Source organism: Xenopus laevis, chromosome 1L (genome assembly GCF_017654675.1).
Source record: "Xenopus laevis strain J_2021 chromosome 1L, Xenopus_laevis_v10.1, whole genome shotgun sequence".
In the NCBI taxonomy this organism is placed as follows: Eukaryota; Metazoa; Chordata; class Amphibia; order Anura; family Pipidae; genus Xenopus; species Xenopus laevis.
The window spans coordinates 88,824,061-88,850,013 of NC_054371.1; the positions used below are offsets into that span (position 1 = coordinate 88,824,061).

The 25,953-nt window shown below is 41.7% G+C and overlaps 1 protein-coding gene across 1 annotated transcript; it reads left to right on the forward strand.

Annotated features, from left to right (window-relative positions):
- Positions 1-1,625: 1,625 nt before the first annotated feature.
- On the forward strand, positions 1,626-25,953 carry gsr.L (glutathione reductase L homeolog; the record flags this gene model as incomplete). Its single annotated transcript, NM_001095853.1, is given in 13 exon segments — positions 1,626-2,224; positions 8,084-8,110; positions 8,491-8,579; positions 9,187-9,256; positions 10,535-10,682; positions 12,522-12,576; positions 13,934-14,033; positions 20,202-20,288; positions 20,936-21,094; positions 23,186-23,297; positions 23,533-23,664; positions 24,801-24,934; positions 25,498-25,953. Coding segments are annotated over 13 exon segments (1,776 nt in total). The 3' UTR covers positions 25,648-25,953.

Consider the following 25,953-nt stretch of genomic DNA (forward strand, 5'->3'; position numbering starts at 1 on the left):
CCAAGAACTGGGCAACTCACAGTGACTAAGCAGTGGTGTTAGGTGCTGCCTCCATCAGGGTTTTCTCTACCTGCATATAACTAGTACATGCAACACTGGACAGCGTGATTGACTCAACGGTCAGCGACCACCAGGGTTTTTCTTTGATTTGGACCCGCAGACTGTCTACAAGTTCCCGCTGTGCTTACATGGTGTTCCTCTAGGCATACTTTTCCTTCCCATGGTCTAAAACAGTAAACTGAGATTATGAGATTATTTGTGACTTTGTGCATTCTACAGATCTATTCAGAACATACTATTAATTTTATTATATAGAGCCATGGTTCCCTGCAGTACATTACAGAGTTAAGGGACAAAAAGTCAAGACATCATAGTATACCTATACATATGTATCACCATACAACACACTTAGATTGTAAGATTTACAGGGCAGGGACTTCCTTTTTACTGTGTCTCTTACCACATAGCACTTATGCTGTGTCCTTACATAAGCGCAGTGTACAGTTAGTTATATTTATTATGTGTCTTGTCCTCCCTGTGTGTACTTTTATATATTGTATGTTAAGAATTGCACTGGGAGTGAGCATAACCCCCACTTGCAATCATTCTTACTTCTAACATGAAATAATGTACAGGCATGCAAATGGATCATTATCACCCTAATGGCACTTGGTTAATTGACATTTTACTCTGATTAACTTCAGGCTTGGGTGAAAAGATATGAGAACAGGGACACTATGTTGGTATACTGGCAGAATAGTATTGCCCTCACTAACTATGGCTGGAGTGACTTATGTTTTATAAACAGTCCCAGGGACCGGTGCGTCCCCCTCCAATGCTGGCTGCCTGCGTCGCCACTCAGGGAAGATAATCATTGGTGGTTCAGTGGCGGTGCGGCAGCCGAGGGGTTAAAAGCAGGAGCAGGAACGGGCTTACCCCCCCTTTCCAACAACAGCCTGAGCAGGTAGGACGGGCTGTACTTGCTGGAGAACAGGAGCTGCATCACAGAATGGCAGGGTAAAGACTTTGCATAAATGAAGTGAGAGACTGGCTGCAGCAGGAGGCGGGTCAGGACGAACTGAGAGAGCTTTCCTCACTGATAGCTCAGGTTTCAGACACGCCTTCAGAGGAGGCGGCAGTCCCAGCAGCTAGCAAGGGACAGGGAAAAAAGAAAGTAACTGTTGTTAGACGTTCAGTCAGGGCACTTAAAGCAACAGAAGCAATTGAAAAAGCAAAGAAAAGGAAAATATCCTCAGAAAGTGCTACACGGTCTGAAAATACTTAGCAATGGCCTGCAATGTCTCCACCTAGCTCTAGGGAAGTTCTAATGCAGACTCTGTGGAACTGACTGATGTTTTATAAACAGCCCCAGGGACCTCTAAAGCTTGTGAAGTTAAGCCATCTGTTACACAGCATGTGGCAGGGCAGACATACTAATGCCATTCATTCTGGGTTCCCAAAAGCTTCGTCCAAGTATCTGAGGAGAGTTCTGGGAGTTGTAGGTGAGCAATATTTTGCAAGTCACTAAGGACAAAGGCTTTAATTACACCCACATTTTGCCTGCCCCCTGCATGTATTACACATAAGTGTGTACCAAGTTCTGTCCACTTACCCCCTCCCAAGAGCTGTGCAACTCACAGTGACTAAGCAGTGGCGTTAGGTGCTGCCTCCCTCCCCTCCCAGTATACTTGTAGCTGTAGACTTCCGTGTTATGGCATTGACACTGCGGGCCAGGGGCCTCCTTGCATACGCTCAGCTGCTCTACCAACAAGCCTGGGGCGGACCTGGAGTCAGAATTACAGTCTTTCTCAGGCCGACGGCTGTCACTTATTCCTCAGTCCTTCAACGCTCTGCATGTTGCAAGCATACGCCTACAGCCAGACCTAGGTATTTTCCATACCCAGGATCCGTACCTGTACCCTACAGAACTCAGTCACTGTTCGACAGAAGCCACTGCTCCCTGCCGGCCTCCTCCCAGACAACCATAATTAGTAGAAACGCTTCTTTCTTCTCTCCGCACTGCCCCCTTCCGAGGGCTTACCACACCAGCCCCACCATGCACAAACCTGCGTCCGACTCTCCTTCTGGCAATGGGCACCTTCCGCGCTACTACGATTACCTGGTGGTCGGGGGAGGCTCGGGTGGGCTGGCAAGTGCTCGCAGGGCAGCGGAACTGGGAGCCAGAACAGCGGTGGTGGAGAGCAGCAAACTCGGGGGCACTTGTGTGAGTATAACAGAGACAAACCCGTTTTGCATTTGCCATCTAAAGCCCTACTGTCACAACTTTGAATGACTTTAGGTATACTTGGTAACAGTTTTTTTTACTGTTTGCTAGTTTGTATATACTTGTATGTTATGAATTTACAGTTTCAGTAGGGAGCAGGGAGTTAATACCCCCTGCGATCCCATGGGGTTGGTGTGAGCGGGTCGGGTCCGGTGCGCCCCCCCCCTCCAATGGGCTGGCTGCCTGCGTCGCCACTCAGGGAAGATAATCATTGGTGGTTCAGTGGTGGCGCAGCAGCCGAGGGGTTAAAAGCATTAGCGGGCTTACCCCCTTTCCAGCGACGAGCCTGAGCAGGTAGGGCGGGCTGTACTTGCTGGAGAACAGGAGCTGCATCACTACAGCTCCCATTCATTTTGAATCGGTGCAGTGACCCAAGCAACCTTACTGGGTTTTAGCGAAAAGAGAATAAAAAAGCTGGGTCGATGGCAATTGCACCGTTTTGGTCATATGTCAGGCCTTCTTTCATTAATACAGTGCCTAATTAATTTCTGTTTACACAGATCCGGAATTGAAGATCGTCTGGATTATAGGAGACTCATATATCTCATGGGCTGAGAAGAGAGCAGTTTCGCAATAAATGTTTTTTCCCCCAAAAACCTTTCAGCAAGAAAAGTTGCTTTCCATAAACTAGTGATGGGCACAACAGCTAACAGAATACTTTGGGTCATTTTCACTAGCGATGTGCAGGTTGACCCGAAACCACTGGTGATCCCCGGACTGACCACAGGTTGGGCAGGTTTGGGTAGAAATTTGGCCAACTATTGCGGTTTAGGGTTGGGAGCAGGTCAGACTGGCAAAGTATATTCCTTCACTGCTCCTAAAGACACGCACAGAAGTAGCATACAGGGTGAAACAATATGGGTATGGGTCGGGTGCGGGTTCTACAATTCCAACATTTTGTGGGTTAAGGTTTTGCAGGTTAGGATTGGGTACGTATTTTTCCTGAGCTGCACATCACTAATTCTCACCAATTATAACAGAGACTGACCGTAGTGGAGAATTACTATGTGCACCCTTCAAGGTACACTAAAGGTCTGTTAGGGTGAGATACAGAAGAACCCCAATTTTATGCTTCCCAGCCAACCACATCAAAGTGGCATAATTCCAGGAAATTGTTAAATCCAGGAAAGAAAATGGGGCTGTGACAAAATCATGAATATATGAAATCCAGGCATATAAAATCAGGGTTCTACTGTAAATGGTTAACACTTGTTTGCTGACATTGTTAAGCTTAGAATCATAATATCAACATTTTTATGGGTCTGAAACCTTATCATAAGATAAGGAGGCTGTGGTGCCTTGCTGGACCTGAAAAGGGATTTAAACTGAAAAATGTCAGAAAGCCAGCGACTTATGAAATCCTACTGGCTGTTGACCTACATATCCTGTACCCCACCAGTACCCATAGTTATCTAGGAATGCAAGCTGAAGCTGTAGTTCTGAAAAAACTGCTTGTGCGGTTCTTATGGTGTGTGAGAAATACATTGTTTGGGTTAAGGATCTGGAAATATTTTTTGACTAAAGTATCCGGACATCCCTGACAGACAAGTGTGGATTTGGCTGATGCCTGCAGGACACTAACGGTAATATTTGGTAGAGGATGACTAATCATGGTAAGGGCTAGGACCCCTAGTATCAGTGAAAGCAATCCTTAACATTAAGCTGGCCATAGATGTTGAGATTTTTAAAAGATCAGATCCTGATCGTGAGACCACGATCTTCTCGGAACGATCGTATGAATTTACCATCAACTTAAAAAAACAATTTGCCAGGAAAACAAAGGGGAGCTGCCTGCTTGGCCCTGCAAACATAGATAGATTGCACTGGGACTGATAATTCTATGTTTCCTACTTTATGGCGACAGTTTGGAAAATCACCTTTCCAGTTTTAGCACCATAATGCCCAGAGGTGCATTTAGATCTGCCAACCCCCCCGGTTAACCCCAGTGCTTAAAGTGATACTGACACAAAAAAAAAATACTTTTTAAAATATGGATGTACATTAAAAGTTACTTATAGGTCATGTTGATTGTTTTTTGCTTAGAGGTTTGTTTTTGTAAGCAATTGTTAGTTGAAGTTTCTAAACCTGACTGTCCCATCTCAGCCTGTCAGTTTAAGTTTCTAATGCTAATGGACTCCTGCTGCACAAATATGGCAGCCCCCTCATACCGGAACATGGGGCATCAGACATGTAAAAGCATTGTGCAAATACTTTATGGCAAATTTATAAGTTGCTTTCAAATGCAATATTATGATAGATGTAAAAAAAAGAGTTTTTTAATTTCTGGTGTCAGTATCTCTTTAATTCAAGTTATCAGAGTGGGGCAAGAGGAAGATTAGTAATGCAAAAAAACAAACAAACCCCAAAGCAATTGCATGCTCTGCTATGAAATAACCAAATATTCAGAATAAAAATTGGACAATCTCCTCTTATGGCTATGTCACACAAATAATTTTCTCCTGCAGTGCAGTCAGTGTCTGAGACCATTAGGCACAGTTGGCTATGGCATGTTTGTGTCAGGACACAGAAAAGAGCTGCTTTGACATAGCTGGAATTTTGCTGCCCCTGATTATGTTTTGCCATATGCAAAGCTCACACTTTGCCTCATGGCTAAACCAGTGCTGATAATGCCCTATTTAGAAAGCAATATCTGTACAGAATGGGTTTGATTAGGTGGGAGTGGAGGAACTTCACTTGCCAACACTTGACATGCCTGCATTTGGAAAAAAAATTCCAGCAACAATGTTACATCTGGCATAAAGCCTTCCCAGAAGAGGAGAGGCTGTTATAGCAACAAAGGGAGGACCAGCTTAATGTTATTAAGTTATTGGACAGGCATACGGAATGCATTTTAGGACATCCTGCAGCAAAATACATCTCCTTCCTGCGATGTCCTATGCCTTCGCCATGGCTCATCAGTTGCTTTAACCGTCACTCATCGTCCAAATCTGCAATCACACCTCTGTCCTCTACCCTCCCTTCTCAGCCGTCAGTCTTACGAACTCCGCCCTTAGCCTTCTGCCCTCAGGCCTCCATCCTCTGCCTTCTGTCCTCAGTCCTCTTCCTTTAAGTCATCTTCCTTCAGCCCTCTTCCCTCGCTGCTGAGCACTCCCCCCCTCAGATCTCTCTTTTCAGCCGACAGTCTTATCCATAAGTTGCTAAAGTGGTGAGCTAGGGCGGAAGGCAGAGGACTGAGGGCGGAAGGCAGAGGAATGAGCGCAGAAGGCAGATGACTGAGGGAGGAGGATGGAGGGCTGACAGCAGAAGACTGAGGACGGAAGGCTTAGGGCGGAGTTTGTATGGCTGACGGCTGAGAAGGGAGGGTAGAGGACAGAGGTGTGATTGCAGATTTGGACGATGAGTGACGGTAAAACCAACCAATGCGCCATTCCGAAGGCATAGGACATCGCAGGAAGGAGATGTATTTCGCTGCAGGATGTCCTAAAATGTGTTCCGTACAGGCAGGCTTTCAAGTATGTATGGTCAGAAAGTGTAATTTCTGTTTGCTTGTGGTGGATACATTAGAAATCACTGAAGCATAAATCATGAGGTAGCTTACTGAAAAGGCTCCTTAGGTTTAAAATGTTTGTTCACCAAATTAACTTTTAGTATGATGTAGAGTGTGATACGTATTCTGGGACAATTTGTAATTGGTTTTCATTTCTTATTATTTGTGGTTTTTGAGGTTTTTTTTTTTTTGAGTTTTATTCTATTTAGTAGCTTTCCAGTTTGCAATTTCAGAAAACTTGAAGGTGAACCACCCCTTTAACAGTTTTATGAATGTAATCCTTGTGTTGTGTGCATACTGTTCATGAATCAATCCAAATGTTAGAGACAAAAACAGATTTTTTTTTTTTACCTGTACCCCCTTTACATTTTAATTGACTGCAGCTTTTCTTAGTTTTTGCAGGTTTTATGCCAGTGGCTATTATTCATCGGTACACTTGTAAATAGGTATTAACAAGTATAAAAATGCTGGTTATAAATTCACTACAGATTTTTCTACATAGATCCACTTTTATAGATGACTTCCCCATTCAATTAAAGAGTTCACATTAAACTTGAGTTCACATTAAACTTGATTTTTAGTATAAGTTGATTTACACTGTAATTATTATAATTAAATTATAATATATATTCTTCCAGTCACGCCACATTAATCTCTATTAGTTAAGGCCAGTTACCATAGCAACCAGATAGCATTATGAATTACACATTTGTAGACAAAAAACAAATAAGTAAAAAAAAACTAAGTTTAAGATAAACTACAAATTGTGCTTAGCACTCTATTCATATAGATTTACTGCTTTTTTTTCAGCAGATTGCACCCTCTTATGGTATGGAAACATTTGGTATTACTTAGAGAACTCACAGCAAAAGGAGAATCAAGAGTAATCCTAGGGAGTCAAAAGTGTGATTGCATATAGCTAAGGCCAGTTCATTTAAGAATAATAAACATCATGGCAGGTAGCAATACTAAATTAGAGGAAAACTCTGTACCCAGGAATTAGAGGGAACACTGAAGGGAAGACCAACATAATGGGGGTTATTTACTAAAATCTGAATTTATCTCATAATATCAATAAAAATAGCTCAATAATCAAAGAGTATGGGGAAAGAATACCATTAGGCGCAATGTATTGCTGCACAGGTGCCTTTATTCACCATCACACGACATGTTTCGAGCTAATAGCTCTTTTTCAAGTGTATACACTGATTATGCTTTGGAAGGAAGCAGGGGTTAAAGATACCTAAAGAACTTTTCAAAGGGTGATTATACCAGTGGGATTTCACTTGCGAATAAAAACAGCTCAACCAAACTCCCATGCCCAATTTTAGCTTATTTATTAATAAAAAACTCTATTTAATCATCTCTTGGAAAAACATTGAGCAAAAACCCAAATCATACAAATTTTTCGGGCTTTTTTCTCGAATTGCTTGATTTTTTCGAGTTGTTGCCTAACACCCCAAAAAGGTTGGATTTTCGGGCTAAACCCAGCACAGACCACATTAACTTCAAATTGGGATAGGTGCCTATCCCAGTGACTTTTACAGGACCCCGACAGGTCTGATATGGCGATTTTTGGATACAGTCTTTTTTGCAGCACCTGGGTATAATAAATCTCCTCAAATCTCCACAAATAGCCAACCAGATAAATTCAAGGTTTAGCAAATAACCCCCCATATGTATAAGTATAGGATGCTGGACAGCAAAGTGAATGTGAGCTTTTGCCCATTGTAGTTTAACTGTGGCCATACTAGAAAATATGTACCATGGTACATTTATTACTATAAATGCTTTTTTTAAAGGTGGAACACAGAAAATAACTGAGCATTTCATAGCAACATATTCTTCTGCTTAAATATGCATCTGTGTAAGCATTTGGTATGCCTATTCCACTAATCAGAGGGGTGCCCATATTATCGTGGCAATATAGTTTAAGTCCATTTAGTGTCCTGTGTTTAGAATAAAAATTTTTACCAGGAATATGAACATCGGAGAATAACGCACACAATGTTTTTTTCCCTCCAAGGCTGGAATAGATCTAAGCACATTTTGGCATGTACAGTGCTCAGTAATCCTTTGATTACAAGCTGGCCTATTGTTTAATCAGTTTTTTCTAGTACTTTTGATAGGGTTGTTTGAATCAGCTTATTCTGTTTCCCTTAGAATAATATTAGCTCACAAGCAATGTATTTGAAATACAGTTGATTTTGCCTGTTTTTCATTTGGAACAAATAGGGAGTCTATGGAAATTATGACATAAAATATAATCATGTCCACTTTTTTTCCCCTAGGTGAATGTTGGATGTGTACCAAAAAAGGTATGCTTTATGCTTCTAGAAAAAGGATTGCTTTTGTAGAATGTACCAGACAGCTGCCTAATGATTTTCATATAAAGTAAAGTTAACAATACAGTTATATATAGAGATATATAGGCCCCATGGACTGTTCACACAAAACTGACATCCTATCAATAAGCCCTACATAAAAATCATCTACAAGTAAAGAAAGGTGTGAAATTTCCTTCTGGTGAACCAAATAGAGCTTTTATTTTTACCCTTGCATAAACACTCCTGATCTAATTCCACCTTTTTAAACATAAAACATTGATTAGTACATGATTATGTATGACATAATCTGATGTGTGTGTAATGAAGCTGTATTTAATATATCATAAAGTATTTGTTATCTTCCCCATCAGATTATGTGGAATGCTGCTATGCATTCAGAGTATATCCATGACCATGCAGATTATGGATTTGAGATTCCAGATGTAAAGTTTACCTGGAAGTAAGTAGAAAATTTAGGCACAAACTATTGATAAAGTGGGCGAAATGTTCCTCAAACCCCACAATATTCATATTCTAGCCCTTAAGATATCTTCAATGCATTAAAAATGAATTACTGTTGCAACACTAAAACACAACTGTAATGAATGTTTAATTCATATATAGTTAAGATAGAATTGTTTTAAGGTATAAATTCAGAAAACACCCAAGGCAACTTTGTTTGCACCTTGCCCTTCCAGCATGCATGCTAATTAAGAAGGGAGTGCAAGGTGATGATCAGCAAGGGGGTTGGGAGTTAGGGTTTGGACTAGGTGTTTGCAGACAGAAGGGATGTGTGCCTAATGCCCCCCCACACACACACGCACATTTAAGCACTAGGCTTGTGCCTCTTCTACCTACCCCTATGAGAGAGTTGGCTAATGACCTTCCCATTCCTGCTTATAGTAGGAGATCAGACAGTCTGGATGTTGTTGCATTTCTTTTTTTCCACAGTTATCTGATTTATCAGCTCTTATACCACACTGCAGTCCTGTGTGATGAGGTTTTTGGTTGTTTTTTTTTTATGCAAGTAAATTTTTATGAGTTTTCCCCTCTTTTCATTTTTGTAGAGTTATTAAAGAAAAACGAGATGCATATGTGAGTCGTCTCAATGATATCTACCAAAATAATCTTCAGAAGGTAAATAAGATGAAATAAGTACCTATTGAGGGCAAGACTTTTATTTTATCAGATGCAGAATATAGTGAACAATAAGTACCTGCACAAGAAAGTGAGCTGTATAAGAGCAGTAAAAAGCATTAGATTATATCTTAAATAAAAACCCAATTTTTCATAGTGCTTTGCAGCGATTGTATCTTTTATAGTAGAGCTTATTACAGTCTAAGGTCCTTATTAAAGCACACTACGGCTAATTGCATCAGGAGCCAATCAACCTGTCTGTACATTCCTGGAGTATGGCAGGAAACTCACATAGATAAGAGGAGAACATAGATGCTCCTTGCAGAGTGTGCTCTCGAAATGTCCTTAGCTGAATGTTTCATACTATGGTAGATGTTTATTTTGAAAAGGGTTTTTCTGCAATAGAGTGTTTATGTATAGTGTTCCGTACAACAAAAATAGAAGGAATCCAAACAAAAAAAAGGCATGTACTGTATCCTAGCAAAAATTATAATGAAAATGTTTTTAAATTTTTGTTTAATTAATTGGTTTTACATTTGAATGTAATCATAACCTAGGCATATAGTTTGGCATAACTGGAGAGAAGCAAAGGGTCCACCCACAAAAAAAGCTGTTAAATATTGAAATATGGTCAGAATACTAAGGGGCAGATTTATCAAGGGTCGATTTGAAAATTCGAATTTGACCGAATTCGATTTGAATTTGATTCGAGTTTTCAGGTTGTTTCAATTTGTCCAACTTTAAAAAATTTGATTTTATTAACAAATTTGATTGGTCGAATTTCAAATTCATGGGAGTTTAGGGGAGTTTTAAAAAACTCGCATTTTGAAAGAATAAATTTTCACTTTATTTATATATATATATATATATATATATATATATATATATATATATATATATATATATATACTAAATATTTTGCCTCATAAGTCCAAAGCACTTTGTTACAAAATGACTGCGGCTTGTCTAAATGAGCTTTTGCATACAAAAAGTGACTGTTTATGGCGTAAGTGCAGAAAGGGCTTCTTTCTCATTACCCTGCCATACAGATGTTCTTTGTGCAAATTGAGCTGAATTGTAGAACGATGTACAGATACACCATCTGCAGCAAGATGTTTTTGGAGGTGATCTTTGGGTTGTCTAACCATTCTCACAATCCTCAAAATATGCTGCTCCTATATTTTTCTTGACCTGTCAGACCTGGGTTTTACAGCATTTGTGCCTGTGACCTTCCATTTCCTGATTACATTCCTTACAGTTGAAGCTGTTGTGTTTCAGGCTCAGATAGAAATTATTCGTGGGAATGCTAATTTCACATCTGATCCAGAACCAACGGTGGAAGTCAATGGCCAGAAGTACAGTGCCCCACATATTTTAATAGCTACTGGAGGGAAGCCTTCAATGCCATCAGATGCAGAATTGCCTGGTAAGTGATAATTGCAAATAATATTTGTTACTATTAATCATACAGGGCTAAGTGATGCACCTCTACATGTACTAAGGTTAATACTTTGGCATCCATTTAAAGGAGAACAAAAGCTTAACTGTAGACATACATGTAGGCTTGAAATGTTGTCCATTATGTTTTGGGCTTGTGTACCAGCCCAAGGCAACCACAGCCCTTTAGCAGTAAAGATCTGTGCCTCCAAATATGCCCCAGTAGCTCCCCATGTTCTATTCTGCTGATTCACTGCACATGCTCTGTGCTGTTTACTTACTGAGCTTAGGGACCAACTCAAAATATACAGTACACATAGAATAAAAATGTAGTAATATAAAGCTGATTAGTAATTAATACATATAACTACTACATGGCAGAACAGAAACCAGTGCAACTAGCATCATAATTGAATTATCTGCCCTGTAGAATCAGCTTTTATTACGCAGTGTCGGACTGGCCCGGCGGGACACCGGGAAAATACCCGGTGGGCCCCGACCTTCAAGGGGCCCCGCTGGGCCAGACCCCCAATCGTAGTAGTTAAAAAATAAAACGTAGCCGGCGCGATGCGCTGTCTGCGCATTCTCCTCGGCACGGGTGCCGTCTGCGCATGCGCGCCGGCGTGGGACAACGCCAAAGGGGAGCGCGGCGCTGGCGCCGCAGCAAGGGGACGTGGGGGCTGGGGGGCCCTGGACAGCAGTCCCGGTGGGCCCCAGGCCCCCCAGTCCAACCCTGTTATTACATACAAACTTAATTTTCTGCTTGATAATTTGCTACGACCTCTGAACTTAGCTTCTCGACAGCTGCTCAGAGCCCACTGAGCATGTGAGTGTTGCAGATCGTTCCCAAGAAGGTGACCCCCTGTGACAGGTTTGAAATACTGGATTATTGCTGCTTTTGAGAAGCTGAAAATTTAGGCTGGTGCAATAAGGTTATTATATGGAAAAATTTAATTTTTAGCCATATTCATTTTTAGGGTTTAGTTCTCTTTTAAGAATGCTGTATGGATGAGTTTTTTGGTGATGGATCATGGAACCCATGCATACATCTCAAATATAATATGCTAGTAAGGTTGCTTCTCAGATACCCTCTACATAAAGGCAATGTACCAGAATAGGTGCTAAATTGCACCAGTATATTTACCATAGTAATCAATCCAAAAACAATCAGATCTTTGATTTAAATTTTCTAACTTGTTAACCAAAACAAGGTAACCTACAGGTGCTACAAGTAACCAAGCAGATACTTCTTAGCATCTATGTTAGTAAATTAGCCACAAAATCAGTTTTTTATGTTGATATAAAGTGTTCTATTTGCATAGTAAGAAAATGCAAGTGTCTGGACACCTGCTAATTTAACATATTATTAGGAAGCTGAGGATATTAACATAAAAGTGTATGTTTGTTGCTGATATAACAGTCTCTACTCTGCTGGGAAAGTTTTTCACTAGATATTGGAATATTGTTGGTGGGATTTGTTTCCAGTCTGTCACAAGAGAATAAAAAAAAAATAGAAAAGCAAAGCTATGATACTGAAAATTGCTGCATTTCTCTCTAATTGGTTATGTTAATAAACATTGCTAGGTTTGTTTCAGGTTTAGAAACCCATAGCAACAAATCAGGAAGGTTTCATTTACTGATTACCTGCTTGAAAGCATACGTCAGATTGGTTGCTATGGGTTATTAGAGCTAGGCAAACTTTACCCTTTTTTTTTTTTTTTTGCATTATCCCATTTGATTTTTAGGGCAAAATTATAACAGCTATGGTGCCTGTGTTCTGGTGTTTTGGTGAAGGATGTGTGCTGACATATATTTCTTTTCTTTTCAGGTGCAAGTTTAGGCATCACTAGTGATGGGTTTTTTGAACTTACAGACTTGCCAAGGTACATGTTCTCTTGTAAACTCCCATCAAAACATGTCTATGTGTGGGTAAATGATAATGAAAGGGCTCTTTTGTCTAACTGCTCTTGGTAGCTGGCAGCTCTTAATCCACAATGTGCCATTTTTTTGCACTCTGCTGCAGGTCTTTTTGCTCTGTTTCGGGAGCAGCAACTGATGCAAACTACAACAGAGCCCTACACTTACCATCTGCATAGGCAGGGCTATCCTGCAACCACAAACTATGCACTATGCACTTGATTTTTGTACCCGCCCCAGGATGTAGAGCACAACAATACCCAAGGCAAAAGGGGGCATACTTTTGCACATCTACCCCAGGTTTTAACAAATTACCTATGGTACCATGTACTGTCAGTGAATTTACAAGGACAAAATGCTCACAACTCATTGCTTATTATTAGTATTGCTCTACTTCAATTACAGGGCATACTGACTATTATAGCACTCTTCTAGGTTTGGGAATTCTGCTTCATTCTCCAAAGCCCAGGATAATGACTTGACAGCAGAAAAGATTTTTATTGGAAAAGCCTTTTGCATATGGAATAAACCCCCTGAGCTACTGACCCTACAAAAATTAGGGGAGATCAAAATTGAAATTGCTTAAACAACCACTTAATGCATGTTAACATTTTTGAGGAGGCATTTCTTCACCTTTATTAGATCTGATCTCTAACACCTCTATGTAAACATCATAAAATAAATACAGCCCAATGATCTTCTAAATCACTCATTGTCATTTGGTGAACTTTTGTCACAAAAAAGCTTTTTTTGCAGCTTTTTAGTTTTTTTTATTCTATATATTTTTTTTAAATTTTTATTTACGGTACCTACTTTTCTTTTTTTTCAAATGGGGGGGCGTCACAGACTCTGCCAGCCAAAACTCTGTGTGGCTACAATTTTATATTTAATCTTCCCAATTTTAGTTATCCTGTCTGTTTAAGCTCTCTGCTATGCATATTCCTGTTTCTAATTGAAAACACTGCAGGTTGCTAAAGTAAATTGGACCATAGCAACCAGATTGCTCCTAAAATTCATAACTGGCAAGCTGCTGACCAAAATTAAAAATAATTGAAAAAAAAAGACAAATCATAAAAAACAAAGACCAATTGTCTCCAAATTTCACTGATCATATTAAATGTTCACTCAAAGGTGCATAGTGAACATTAGATGAACGTTTTGGCAAGTGCACAACGCATTATTGTTGCATTAAAAAATATTTTTACCTGTTAATTACAACTCTTTGTTTATGCAGTCTAATATAACACAGTGAGCCATATCTTTTAATAAAAAAATAGGCAAAATGTTGTAAGCTGTAATCTGACATATGATTGCATGTTTCAGGCGCAGCATTGTTGTTGGTGCTGGTTACATAGCTGTTGAAATTGCAGGAATTTTGTCTGCTCTGGGATCCAAGGCTTCATTGCTGATCCGTCAAGACAAGGTAATTTATTTCCTATGGTACAAACCACCCAATTTTCTGATGCTGGCACACCTCAGGCCAGCTAGTGCTACATCTTTAAAATTAATACTTAACCAACAGATGGGGTATTCAGCTCTTTGAAATGTTTCAAATTTTGTTGTGTTACAACCTCAAAATAAATAGAAGTGGAATTTTTATGTTGGTAATGTACACAAAATAGTCTTTAATGTTAAGCAGAAAACAAACTATGTTAACTATGTTGTTTAACACTTTCATATTACCAAATATATTAAATGTATTCACACTGATCTTTATTGCAATTTCTCTGTCGTCTTAGGGGGACACAGGGACCGATGGGGTTAAGCTCCACCCTCCAGGAGGCAGGACACTTGGTAACAATTAATTAAGGGGCGTGCCGTGCTTGGCTTAACCCCGCACACAGTGCTCAACACTCAGTTTTTCAAGTGTCCTGCTACCAGGAGGTTGGATTTTCCCTGTGGGGAAAGATTTCTTCGGCTAGCTGAGGCTGGCACCTGGGGTGATACCAGGAACAGGGCTGCCTGTATCCTTTGGTTAGCCCCCACCATGTAATATTCACCGGGGTCATTACCTAGCCTGAGGGCTATACCGACCATCCAGACAGTGCCTGGCTTCCATTCGGTTGACAGAGGGTCTGGCCGTTGTGAACCTACCATTGGGTAAGTACGCTGGCACCTGCCTGTAACCTCCCTGCTACGGTGGCACCAGCTGTTAACCCCCTCCGCCCCCCCCTCATACCTCCCTCCTCCTCTTCTCACCACCCGTGCTCTGTGCCCCCGTGCCCCCCGGTACCTTCAGTGAGGGAACCGGAGTGGGGAAAAGACATTGCATCATCCTCTCCCTGCAGCCGAGTACAGGCACTGACACGCTGGCTTCCCTACTTGTAATGCGCACACTGCGCATTGTGTAGAACCGAGAGGCCAGACGGCAGGGAGAGGGAGAGTGAACTGATCCGCACGCACTAGGAGGAGGGGCGGGGAGTCCGGCGCCTGCAGAGCCCTGTTCCGTTTGGCGCGCGTCGCCATTTTGGATCGCGCTCGCGCTGGAACGCATATGCGTTCCAGCGGCCATTTTGTCCCCGCTCATTCTACAGAGAGGACTGGCTGGCTGCGCCGGAACGCACAGGGGAGAGACCAACACAGCTCCACAAGGCATACTCCTAGTTTAGAGCTCAGTTGGTGGCAAAAGCGGAGTAGTTGGAAATTATCCACGCTCCATAAATACAGTTGCAACAGCTGGAACTTGACTCAGCTCTCGCACACTACTTTCCACTCAGGTGATATCCAATGGCAGAAGGTAGGCCAGTGGGATTATTCACTAGGGCGGGGGGGAGAGTACCCACAACAGCAATGGTGACTTACTTTGCCTGTACAAAGTGTCAATCTAAGATTCCAGGGGGTCAGAACGAGCCACTGTGCAGATCTTGTTCAATGGGGCAGGGGGCACAAAATGCTTCTTCCAACAACCCTGTTCCTACAGAGACACAGACAGAAAATCCTGGGTCAGAAAGCCCTTCTCTACAGCCGGGGCCCAGCCGGGTGCAAGATCTACCGGCTCCTTCCTGGGCTATTCAACTGTCTCAGTCCTTAGCATCCTTACAAGGATTACCAGCCATTGCTAATACCCTAGGAAAAGCCTTGGCTAAGTTTAGTCACAGACCAAGCGGCAAACGCAAACGTTCTCATGACTCTAAGGCCGATTCCTTAGCACATGTATCTTCCGACGAGTTGTCGGCAGAACAAAATTCCTCTCAATCAGAAGGCGAAATACCACCTTCAGACGAGTCCTCGGGGGAAGAAGAGGAAGATCATGAGGGTGAGAGAGATCGTGATTCCCAACATGATGTGGATGGCATCATTAAAAAGGTGCTCGAAGTACTTAATATTTCTCAAGCACAAAAACAAGCTGAAACATCTAGGTTGTTCAAGAGACAACAGAAGTCCACAACAGTTTTTCCATCGCATGACCAGCTGACGGACATGATACAAGATGAATGGAACAATCCAGAACGAAAATTCCAAGCTACACGGAAATTTTCAAAATCCTACCCCTTTCCCAAGGAGCTTGTGGATAAGTGGACCAATCCTCCAATGGTGGATGCTCCCGTGTCCAGATTATCAAAATCTACCACATTGCCGGTAACTGACGCAGCGGCCTTTAAAGATCCGTCGGATAGACGGTTAGAGGGGTTCCTAAGAGCTATTTACACGTCTTCTGGATCGACCCTGAGACCCTGTCTCGCTTCAGCCTGGGTGTCCAGAGCTATTCAAGCATGGGCAGAATCTTTAGTCACAGACATTCAAGAAGGAGTGCCCAGAACTGACCTACTGTCCTCTGCGCAAACAATTGCGGAGGCGTCCGCTTACCTCTGTGATACTACCCTGGATATTTCACAAATTACAGCCCGAACATCAGCTCTATCCATAGCGGCACGGAGGACCTTATGGCTTAAAAACTGGTCAGCTGACCTAAGTTCTAAGAAATCCTTAACCTCACTGCCCTTTAAAGGTCAACGATTATTTGGTGAAGAACTTGAGAAAATCATTTCACAAGCAACAGGGGGAAAAAGCACCTTCCTTCCTCAGGCAAAGAGCAGGTCCATGGGGACAGCCAGACGCGGAAAGTTTTTTCGTGGCCAAAGCGGACGTTACACACGCAAGTACAGTCCACCACGACGCTCCCACTTTCGTAACAAGACCAACGATAAAACTCGCACCCCATGGAAGTCCAACAAAACCTTCACGAAGCCCGCAGGAGATAAGTCTACCTCAGCCTGACGGGGCACCCCCTCCGGAATCGCTAGAACAAATAGGGGGCAAGTTACTACGATTCCGGGAGGTATGGATCCATCACTCTTCAGATGCTTGGGTCAACGAGATAGTCACGGAAGGTTATCATCTCGACTTCACAAATCTACCCCCTCGAAAATTCCTTATGTCCAGGGTTCCATCACACCCCCAAAAAGCACGAGCATTCTTACAATGCATTTCCAAACTGGAACATACTGGAGTAATTGTACCAGTACCACAGCCGGAGAGATTCTCAGGGTTCTACTCCAATCTGTTCATAGTGCCAAAGAAGGACGGATCCTTCCGACCAATTTTAGATCTCAAACTGCTCAACAAGTTTATCAGGTCCATTCGTTTCAAGATGGAAACACTCCGATCAGTGATACGAGGCATGGAGCACGAACAGCTCATGATGTCCTTAGACATCAAGGACGCATATCTTCATGTACCAATTTGGATCCACCACCAAAAATACCTCCGATTTGCATTCGCGAATCAACACTTTCAATTTGTGGCACTTCCGTTCGGACTCTCGTCAGCACCACGGGTGTTCACCAAGCTTATGGCGGTAACGGCAGCAACGTTACGACTACAAGGCATTTCAGTGACTCCATATTTGGACGATCTTCTCCTGAAGGCCAGATCAGAAGAAAAGGCAAAGGAGGACTTATGCAAGACGACTCGACTATTGCAGAGATTCGGCTGGACCATCAACTGGTCAAAGTCCAACCTACAGCCCAGCCACCAGATGATATTCTTGGGCCTGGAATTCAACACAATGACACAGATGGTTTGTCTTCCACGAGACAAACAGCACAAGATCAGAGATCAAGTACAGTCACTCCTATCTCACCAGAGACCAACTGTCCACATGGCAATGACAGTACTGGGACTCATGGTGTCAACCATCGAGGCAGTTCCCTTTGCTCAAATTCACCTACGGGACTTACAAGCAAACATTTTGTCATCCTGGAAAGGAGGTCCTCTGTCGCGAGTGATCAACCTCTCCCACACGACAAGGGAGACTCTTCTGTGGTGGTTGAGGATGGACAACCTGGCCATGGGTCAATCATGGGCGAGCCCAGATTGGAGTGTAATTTCCACGGATGCGAGCCTCAAGGGCTGGGGGGCCACGTGGAACAACCTATCTGCACAAGGTCAATGGTCTCCCGAGGAGTCCAAACTTCACATCAACGTACTAGAATTGCGAGCAGTAAGACTAGCCTTATTCCATTGGTCACATCGCCTGCACCAAAAACCAGTTCGCATCCAAAGCGACAACGTCACAACAGTGGCGTACATAAATCGGCAGGGAGGAACACGCAGCAAAGCTGCACTAAAGGAAGCACAAGCAATACTGGGTTGGGCAGAAACCAACCAAGTACAATTGTCGGCCATTCACATCCCAGGAGTGGCGAACATAAAAGCAGACTTCCTCAGCCGAAATCACGTACATCCGGGCGAATGGGAACTTCATCCGGAGGCATTCATGGAGCTAGTAAATCTCTGGGGCTACCCACAGATCGACCTCATGGCATCCAGAACCAATCGCAAGGTTCAAAGGTTCTTTGCTCGTTCCCGAGACACAATAGCGGAAGGAGTGGACGCCATGACACAGCCTTGGTCGTTCGACCTGGCATACGTCTTTCCTCCTCTTCCGATGTTACCTCGAGTCCTCAAGAAGATCAGGAGATCTACCATCACGGTAATTGTGGTAGCTCCCTATTGGCCTCGAAGAACATGGTTCTCCGATCTGCAAGAGATGTCCATAGAACAACCGATCCGTCTACAACACAGACCAGATCTGCTCAGCCAGGGTCCAGTGACACATCCAAATCCCGGACTGTTCGCTTTGACGGGATGGCTATTGAAGCATCCATCTGGCGAAGAAAAGGGATAGCAGAAGAAGTTATTTCAACTATGCTAAAAGCACGTAAACCCACGTCTTCCAAATCTTATCACAGAGTGTGGCGTTCCTATTACAGTTGGTGTGAAGAGCTCAACCTGCCCCCTCTAGAACTCAGCATGCCTAGAGTGTTGTCCTATTTACAGCGTGGTCTGCAGTTGGGTCTAAAACTCAGTTCACTAAAAGTACAAGTATCTGCGTTGTCTGTCCTTTTTCAACATCGACTTGCAACAGAGGACACCATACGGACTTTTCTGCAAGGAGTGGCTCACGTAATTCCTCCATTTCAACCGCCCGTCGCGGGTTGGGATCTTAATCTCGTACTCGAGGCCTTACTTGACCCTCCATTCGAACCCATGAGTTCTATTTCCGACACATGGCTCATTTACAAGACTGTGTTTCTAGTGGCAATCTCGTCAACCAGAAGGGTGTCTGAACTGAGTGCACTATCCTGTGATCCGTCCTTTCTGGTGTTCCACAAGGACAAGGCAGTTTTGCGGACAGTTCCTTCGTTTCTACCCAAAGTTGTGTCTTCCTTCCACATTAATCAGGAAATCATAGTTCCATCATTATGTCCAGATCCAAATAATGACAAGGAACGACGTCTTCACAATCTAGACGTAGTCAGAGCACTCCGGTGGTACCTTGAACGGTCAAAGCCCTTTCGGAAATCTCAAACTCTATTTGTTATTCCTTCCGGACCTCGTAAAGGTCTACCAGCATCAAAGACTACCATCGCCAGATGGATCAAACAAACCATCTGCCAAGCCTACCTGTCAAAAGGTAGAACACCACCACAAGGTGTCAAGGCTCATTCCACAAGAGCAATGGGAGCCTCATCGGCATGGCGCAATGCTGCCTCATTGGATCAGATCTGCAAAGCAGCTACCTGGTCCTCTGTTCATACATTTACTAAATTCTACAGACTCGACAAAACTTCGTCGGCTGAGGCCTCCCTCGGTCGCAAGGTGTTGCAGTCTATCTTCCACTAAATCAGTTAAATTTGGCTCGTCCCACCCTGCTGTTTTTGGGACTGCTTTGTTAAGTCCCCATCGGTCCCTGTGTCCCCCTAAGACGACAGAGAAAACAGGATTTTTTGATACTCACCGTTAAATCTGTTTCTCTGTAGTCATAAGGGGGACACAGGGCTTCCCGCCCTAGGACGAGCCGTTGACCTGATGGTCGTGTCCAGGATAATCCCTGACTTTCATTCTGTCATAAGTTATAGTTCAGTTATAATGGTTAAAATTTTTTTGGAACAAACTGAGTGTTGAGCACTGTGTGCGGGGTTAAGCCAAGCACGGCACGCCCCTTAATTAATTGTTACCAAGTGTCCTGCCTCCTGGAGGGTGGAGCTTAACCCCATCGGTCCCTGTGTCCCCCTTATGACTACAGAGAAACAGATTTAACGGTGAGTATCAAAAAATCCTGTTATCTTTCCTATATATTTTGCAGGTACTAAGAACATTTGATTCCATTATTAGCTCAAATTGCACAGAAGAGCTAGAAAACGCAGGGGTGGAAGTTTGGAAGTATGCACAGGTAAACTTTAATGCCCTATTGAATTATTACCAGCACTTCTTTATTAATAGTTTCAAGGAAATACTGACATAAAAATATCCCTAATCTCACAGTATTCATTTAATAAGAAAAAGTGCTTTCTGTACTGTATGGTGCTCCTCTTTTGCACATAATCTGATCTGTGCTCATCTTTGACAAATGCATCCACCTGTCTTAGCTTACACCCTATGCAATAATAGCCTATGTAATAGAGAAAGAATTATGTTAAAAGTGTCAGTATTTCAAGTGCTGTGAACTAATAATACCATGGATATTTTTTTGCTCCTGTACATGCATCCATCAGTGACACTGGACTGTTACAGGTGAAAAATTAGATTCTGTCAGCATCAGCTTTACACAAATCACTTTTATTAAATTCTTCCAAAATAATAGTTAAGAATTGGAACATAAAAGAGCAATCTACTTATTGCACCGGGCAGCTTCTAGCAGCAGCCAATCAGCAGGTTTCAAGTTAGCTAAGAAAGTAGGAGTCTCAATGGTATTGTTAGTATTTGCTAATGAAACCTTGCTTTTAAAATTTCTTATACTATTCAGCTGTCTGAATTTGTAAAGTAAAACTATAATGTTCAGCTTTGAAAGTTTTTATATTTTTATATGCAACTATATAGGTAAAATCAGTCAAGAAGTCTACAACAGGTCTAGAGATCAATGTCCAGTGCTCCATGCCTGGGCGCAAGCCAACAGTGAGGACAATTCAGGATGTTGATTGCTTACTGTGGGCCATAGGAAGGGACCCTAATACTGAGTATCTGGGCCTGGAAAATCTGGTAAGAAGAAAGACCATATCTTGATGTTGTTCCGAATTTTGATATTCTTGCTGTGTTCTGGTAAATGCAACTTATGTTTTATTTAAACACCAATCCCATAAATTCCTTTAAACTCTTAGTTTGTATTCTGCATGCAAAAGAATAGCATTCTCAGAATTGAGGAGGCAGAGCCAACAACAAGTTTTCCTTAGGTTATGGTGAGGGTGGTTGGTTTTCAGGCAGTGAATGTATATTCAGACAGTGAGTATATATAAAGTTAGGTCCATAAATATTAAGACAGACAACTTTTTTTTCTAATTTTGGTTCTGTACATTAGCACTATGAATTTTAACTAAAACAACTCAGATGCAGTTGAACTGCAGACTTTCAGCTTTAATTCAGTCTTGAACTTATGGACATCACCAGATTCTGGGTTTCCTCCTTTTTAATGCTCTGCCAGGCCTTTACTGCAGAGGCTTTCAGTTGCAGTTTGTTTGTGGGCCTTTCTGTCCGAAGTATAGTCATAAACAAGTGAAACGCATGCTCAATTGTGTTTAGATCAGGTGACTGATCTAAACACAATTGATCTAAAAAGGCTTTAGTTCCTCACATTTTTATGCAATCTTTTTATTCAACCCACTGAATTAAAGCTGAAAGTCTGCAGTTCAACTGCATCTGAGTTGTTTCATTTAAACTTCATTGTGGCAATGTACAGAACCAAAATTAGAAAAAAAAGTTGTCCAAATATTTATGGACCTAACTGTATATAACATACTTCAACAGAAGTATGTCATGGTGAGGGTGGTTGGTTTTTGTTCTGTTAAAAAGAGTAGGAAACAGAACAAGAATTACTTGGGAATGCCAAATTCTAGGCTTCCCCTAGTGATTGTAATCACTTTCCTGATACCCTGGGGCAGTGTTCCTGTTAGCAGAAAACTGCACCTGTCTAGGATACTTTTCAGTGAGCAACACTAATCAATCCTCTTCATGCTTCTCTTTTTGTGTGGGCATTCATATGCAGTAAAGTGGAAAGCCAAATTTTAACAAAAAGGCTGTCTTTCTCTTGCCTAGATTGGGGGACACAGGCACCATGGGCTCTGGGCTTTGTCCCCTGCCTACTTCCTCAGTCTTCAGTTTTCTTTTAGTGTCCTCAGAAGGAGCCTGCATACCGTAGAGCGGAAAGGCTAAATGGCACTTGGGAGGGGGAAGAAAAAAACTGGCTGGAGCGGTACAGGAATAAAAACTCAGACCTGTGGCTTTGGTACTTTAAGAGTACCACTGCTTCTGCCAGTCCGTGTCTGTCCTCCTTCTGAGGATACTAAAAGAAAACTGGAGACTGAGGAAGTAGGCAGGGGATGAAGCCCACAGCCCATGGTGCCTGTGTCCCCAATGTAGGATATGAGAAAAGGATTTAACGGTAAGTACAAAAATCTATTTTTTTTTTATACTGCGCATGCAGCATTCTGGGGCACTGAAAAAAGAGGATCAATCTGTGACCCTTACTGAAAAGTTATTCAGGCTGGTGCAGTTTTCTGATAACAGGAGCAACAACCTGGGGTATCCGGTAAGTAATTACAATCACTGAGGTGGAGGGGCTTCTAATATTTGGCACCCCCAGTGATTGAGACTTTCCCTTTTCTTTAATTTTCCAAATTCTTGGAATATGCAGGCTGCCAATTTGAACACATGAATACATTTTGATGAAGGGAGACAACTGAGGCATATCTTGTACAGTGGAATGTAGTTACTATAATTGTATGGGATCTATTATCCGGAATGCTTGGGGTGAACATTTTCGAATTTTTCTGTAATTTGGATGTCCATACTTTAAACATTTATACATTTAGAGGGTTATTTATTAAACTCCAAATTTATCTGGTCGGCTTTTTGGGGCAAAACTAATTTTTTTTTTTTTAAATTTGTTTGTTGTATTATTACAGAGAAAAAAGGAAATCATTAAAAATAATTAGAATTATTTGCTTAAAATTGACTGTATGGGAGAACTTTCTGGATGACAGTTTTCCAGATAAGGGATCACATACCTGTATTATTCGCATCCCTGTATTATTAACTCAACATTCATCGCATTTGTTTATTTGCAACTTATTCCAGGGCCTTGAGCTCGATGAAAAGGGTCACATAGTGGTTGATGAATTCCAAAACACCAGCAGAAAAGGTGTTTATGCTGTTGGTGATGTGTGTGGCCGAGCACTTTTAACACCAGGTACTTCACTTCTGTTGTGAAATGATTATTTGTTAAATAAATACAATTTTAACAAAATGCACTTAATCCATCTGCTAGCTAAGTTGGTGAAATGATTCTGGAAGTTGTAGTACTACAATAACTGTAATAGTACACCTTACCTTTTCTTCCACTGTGGTGTGTAGAATGTGAATAATTTTGTATGACGTGCCCTCTTTTGCATTGTTATAATTATGATCAATATGTTGCTTTCTAGTGGCAATTGCAGCTGGAAGAAAATTGTCTCATCGATTGTTTGAAGGTCAGGAGGATTCCAAACTTGACTATAATAACATTCCAACTGTGGTGTTCAGTCATCCACCCATAGGAACTGTGGGACTCACAGAAGGTATTGCATACATTCTACACCAGTATCTTGTATCACCAGTATCAAAGTAGTATCATTCAAGAATATAAAGCCTTCTCCTTGCTTTGCTGCTAGAATTGTTCTGTTGTTTCCTATGAATGAACCTGTTCTTCCCCTGTCAATCTATTTATTATGGCTGAATGTTAAGCAAAGAACATCTTAAAAAATCTTTCTGCTAACCTTTAATGCACTTTCTCCTCAATAGATTTATTCTCTAAATTTCTCTGGTAATGATAACATCTTGAAAAGAATACTGACACGTTCCTGTGTAAATCCATAGCAACGTGTCACAAAAATGTAGGAAGCCTAAAATCCCGCAAAGCCGTCCCTAGCCCAGCGGAAATAACCTGAATAGCAAAGGATCCTCTGCAGTTGTGTCAGTCATGCTGGGTTGGAGGAGGCGCAATCCTTCCATTAGCCAATGAAAGGATCATGCTGCTCCCACCCCAACATAGTTACATAGTTACATAGTTAAATTGGGTTGAAAAAAGACAAAGTCCATCAAGTTCAACCCCTCCAAATGAAAACCCAGCATCCATACACACACCCCTCCCTACTTTTAATTAAAATTCTATATACCCATACCTATATTAACTATAGAGTTTAGTATCACAATAGCCTTTAATATTATGTCTGTCCAAAAAATCATCCAAGCCATTCTTAAAGGCATTAACTGAATCAGCCATCACAACATCACCCGGCAGTGCATTCCACAACCTCACTGTCCTGACTGTGAAGAACCCTCTACGTTGCTTCAAATGAAAGTTCTTTTCTTCTAGTCTAAAGGGGTGGCCTCTGGTACGGTGATCCACTTTATGGGTAAAAAGGTCCCCTGCCATTTGTCTATAATGTCCTCTAATGTACTTGTAAAGTGTAATCATGTCCCCTCGCAAGGAAAACAGCGCAGCTTCCTCTGCTCTCTCTGTCCACTTTGTGAAGAGCAGGTAACTCTAGGCTGCTCCTCGCACAGCAGACAGATATTAACCTATGGATTTTCATATGAATGTGTCGAAATCCCTTTATAAGTAAATAAAATCTCTCATTATCACTGTATGTGTTCTAATAATTAGTCAGCACCCATTTTTACTGACTTTTTTTTTCTCTTTTCCATTTTACAGAAGAAGCAGTGACTGCAAAGGGAAGGGAAAATGTGAAGGTTTATACAACCTCTTTTTCACCAATGTATCATGTAGTAACCAGGAGGAAAACCAAATGTGTCATGAAACTGGTCTGTGTTGGCAAAGAGGAGAAGGTGAGAAGGGAAACACTTATGCTGTAAAATTGGCAGTTCATTGATAGAACTAAGCACATCTCCCCAGTACTCAATGAGCGCATGCACAGAAGGAAGTTATATCCTGCAGACGCACTGATCATGATGTTCAGGTACCCCCAACCTCCATTGCCAGATTTACCCCGCAATCTGGTGAAGGCAGAGTTTTTTTTTTTGTTCACAAAATGTAACTCAAGTTCCTTTATAGTAAATACGGCCCTGCATATAAGTGGATCTTAATGGATATTTTGGGGCAAGATTGCGTTGATTCAGTGGTTCAGCCCTTGGGCCAAAAGATAGAACATGGGGGAACCTTGCAGATAAGTCAGACCACTGGCCATGCAGATTAGTCAGACCACTTTGGGCTATGGATACAGTCTTTTCCCGACAGAATTCTATAGCATTCTTGATGTATGTTTGAACAAGACCCAATCAGATATCAGTAAGGGCAGCAATTGTTGACACTCAGCTTTTGAGTCAGAGTCTTCAGCTAATTGCAATTTAAAATTTTATAATACTTTTAACAAAGAAAATTATATTTGCAGGTGGTGGGATTGCATATGCAAGGACTGGGTTGTGATGAGATGCTTCAAGGATTTGCAGTAGCTATTAAAATGGGAGCCACAAAGAAAGACTTTGACAACACAGTGGCTATTCATCCGACTTCCTCCGAGGAGCTAGTCACACTCCGTTAAAAATGTACTTATCCTTTCCAAAGCACAAGCACTGATAGACAAAGTTGTTAACTCGGCTATTATTTATATAGCAATTTCGCATTTTTACTTGTTTCTTTACACCATGGTTGAATGATGATCACTTAACAATTACACAATTTTAGATGTAGCCAAATGAAAGAAAATGCATTTGATTTTTTTCCCATGGATTTGTCTTATGGTTTATGTGAATAGCCATTATGTATTAATTACAATTGGTTAACATATATTTGTTGTAATGTGTTCCTTAACAAAATTTAACAAATAAACAGTTTCTATTTCAAAAAA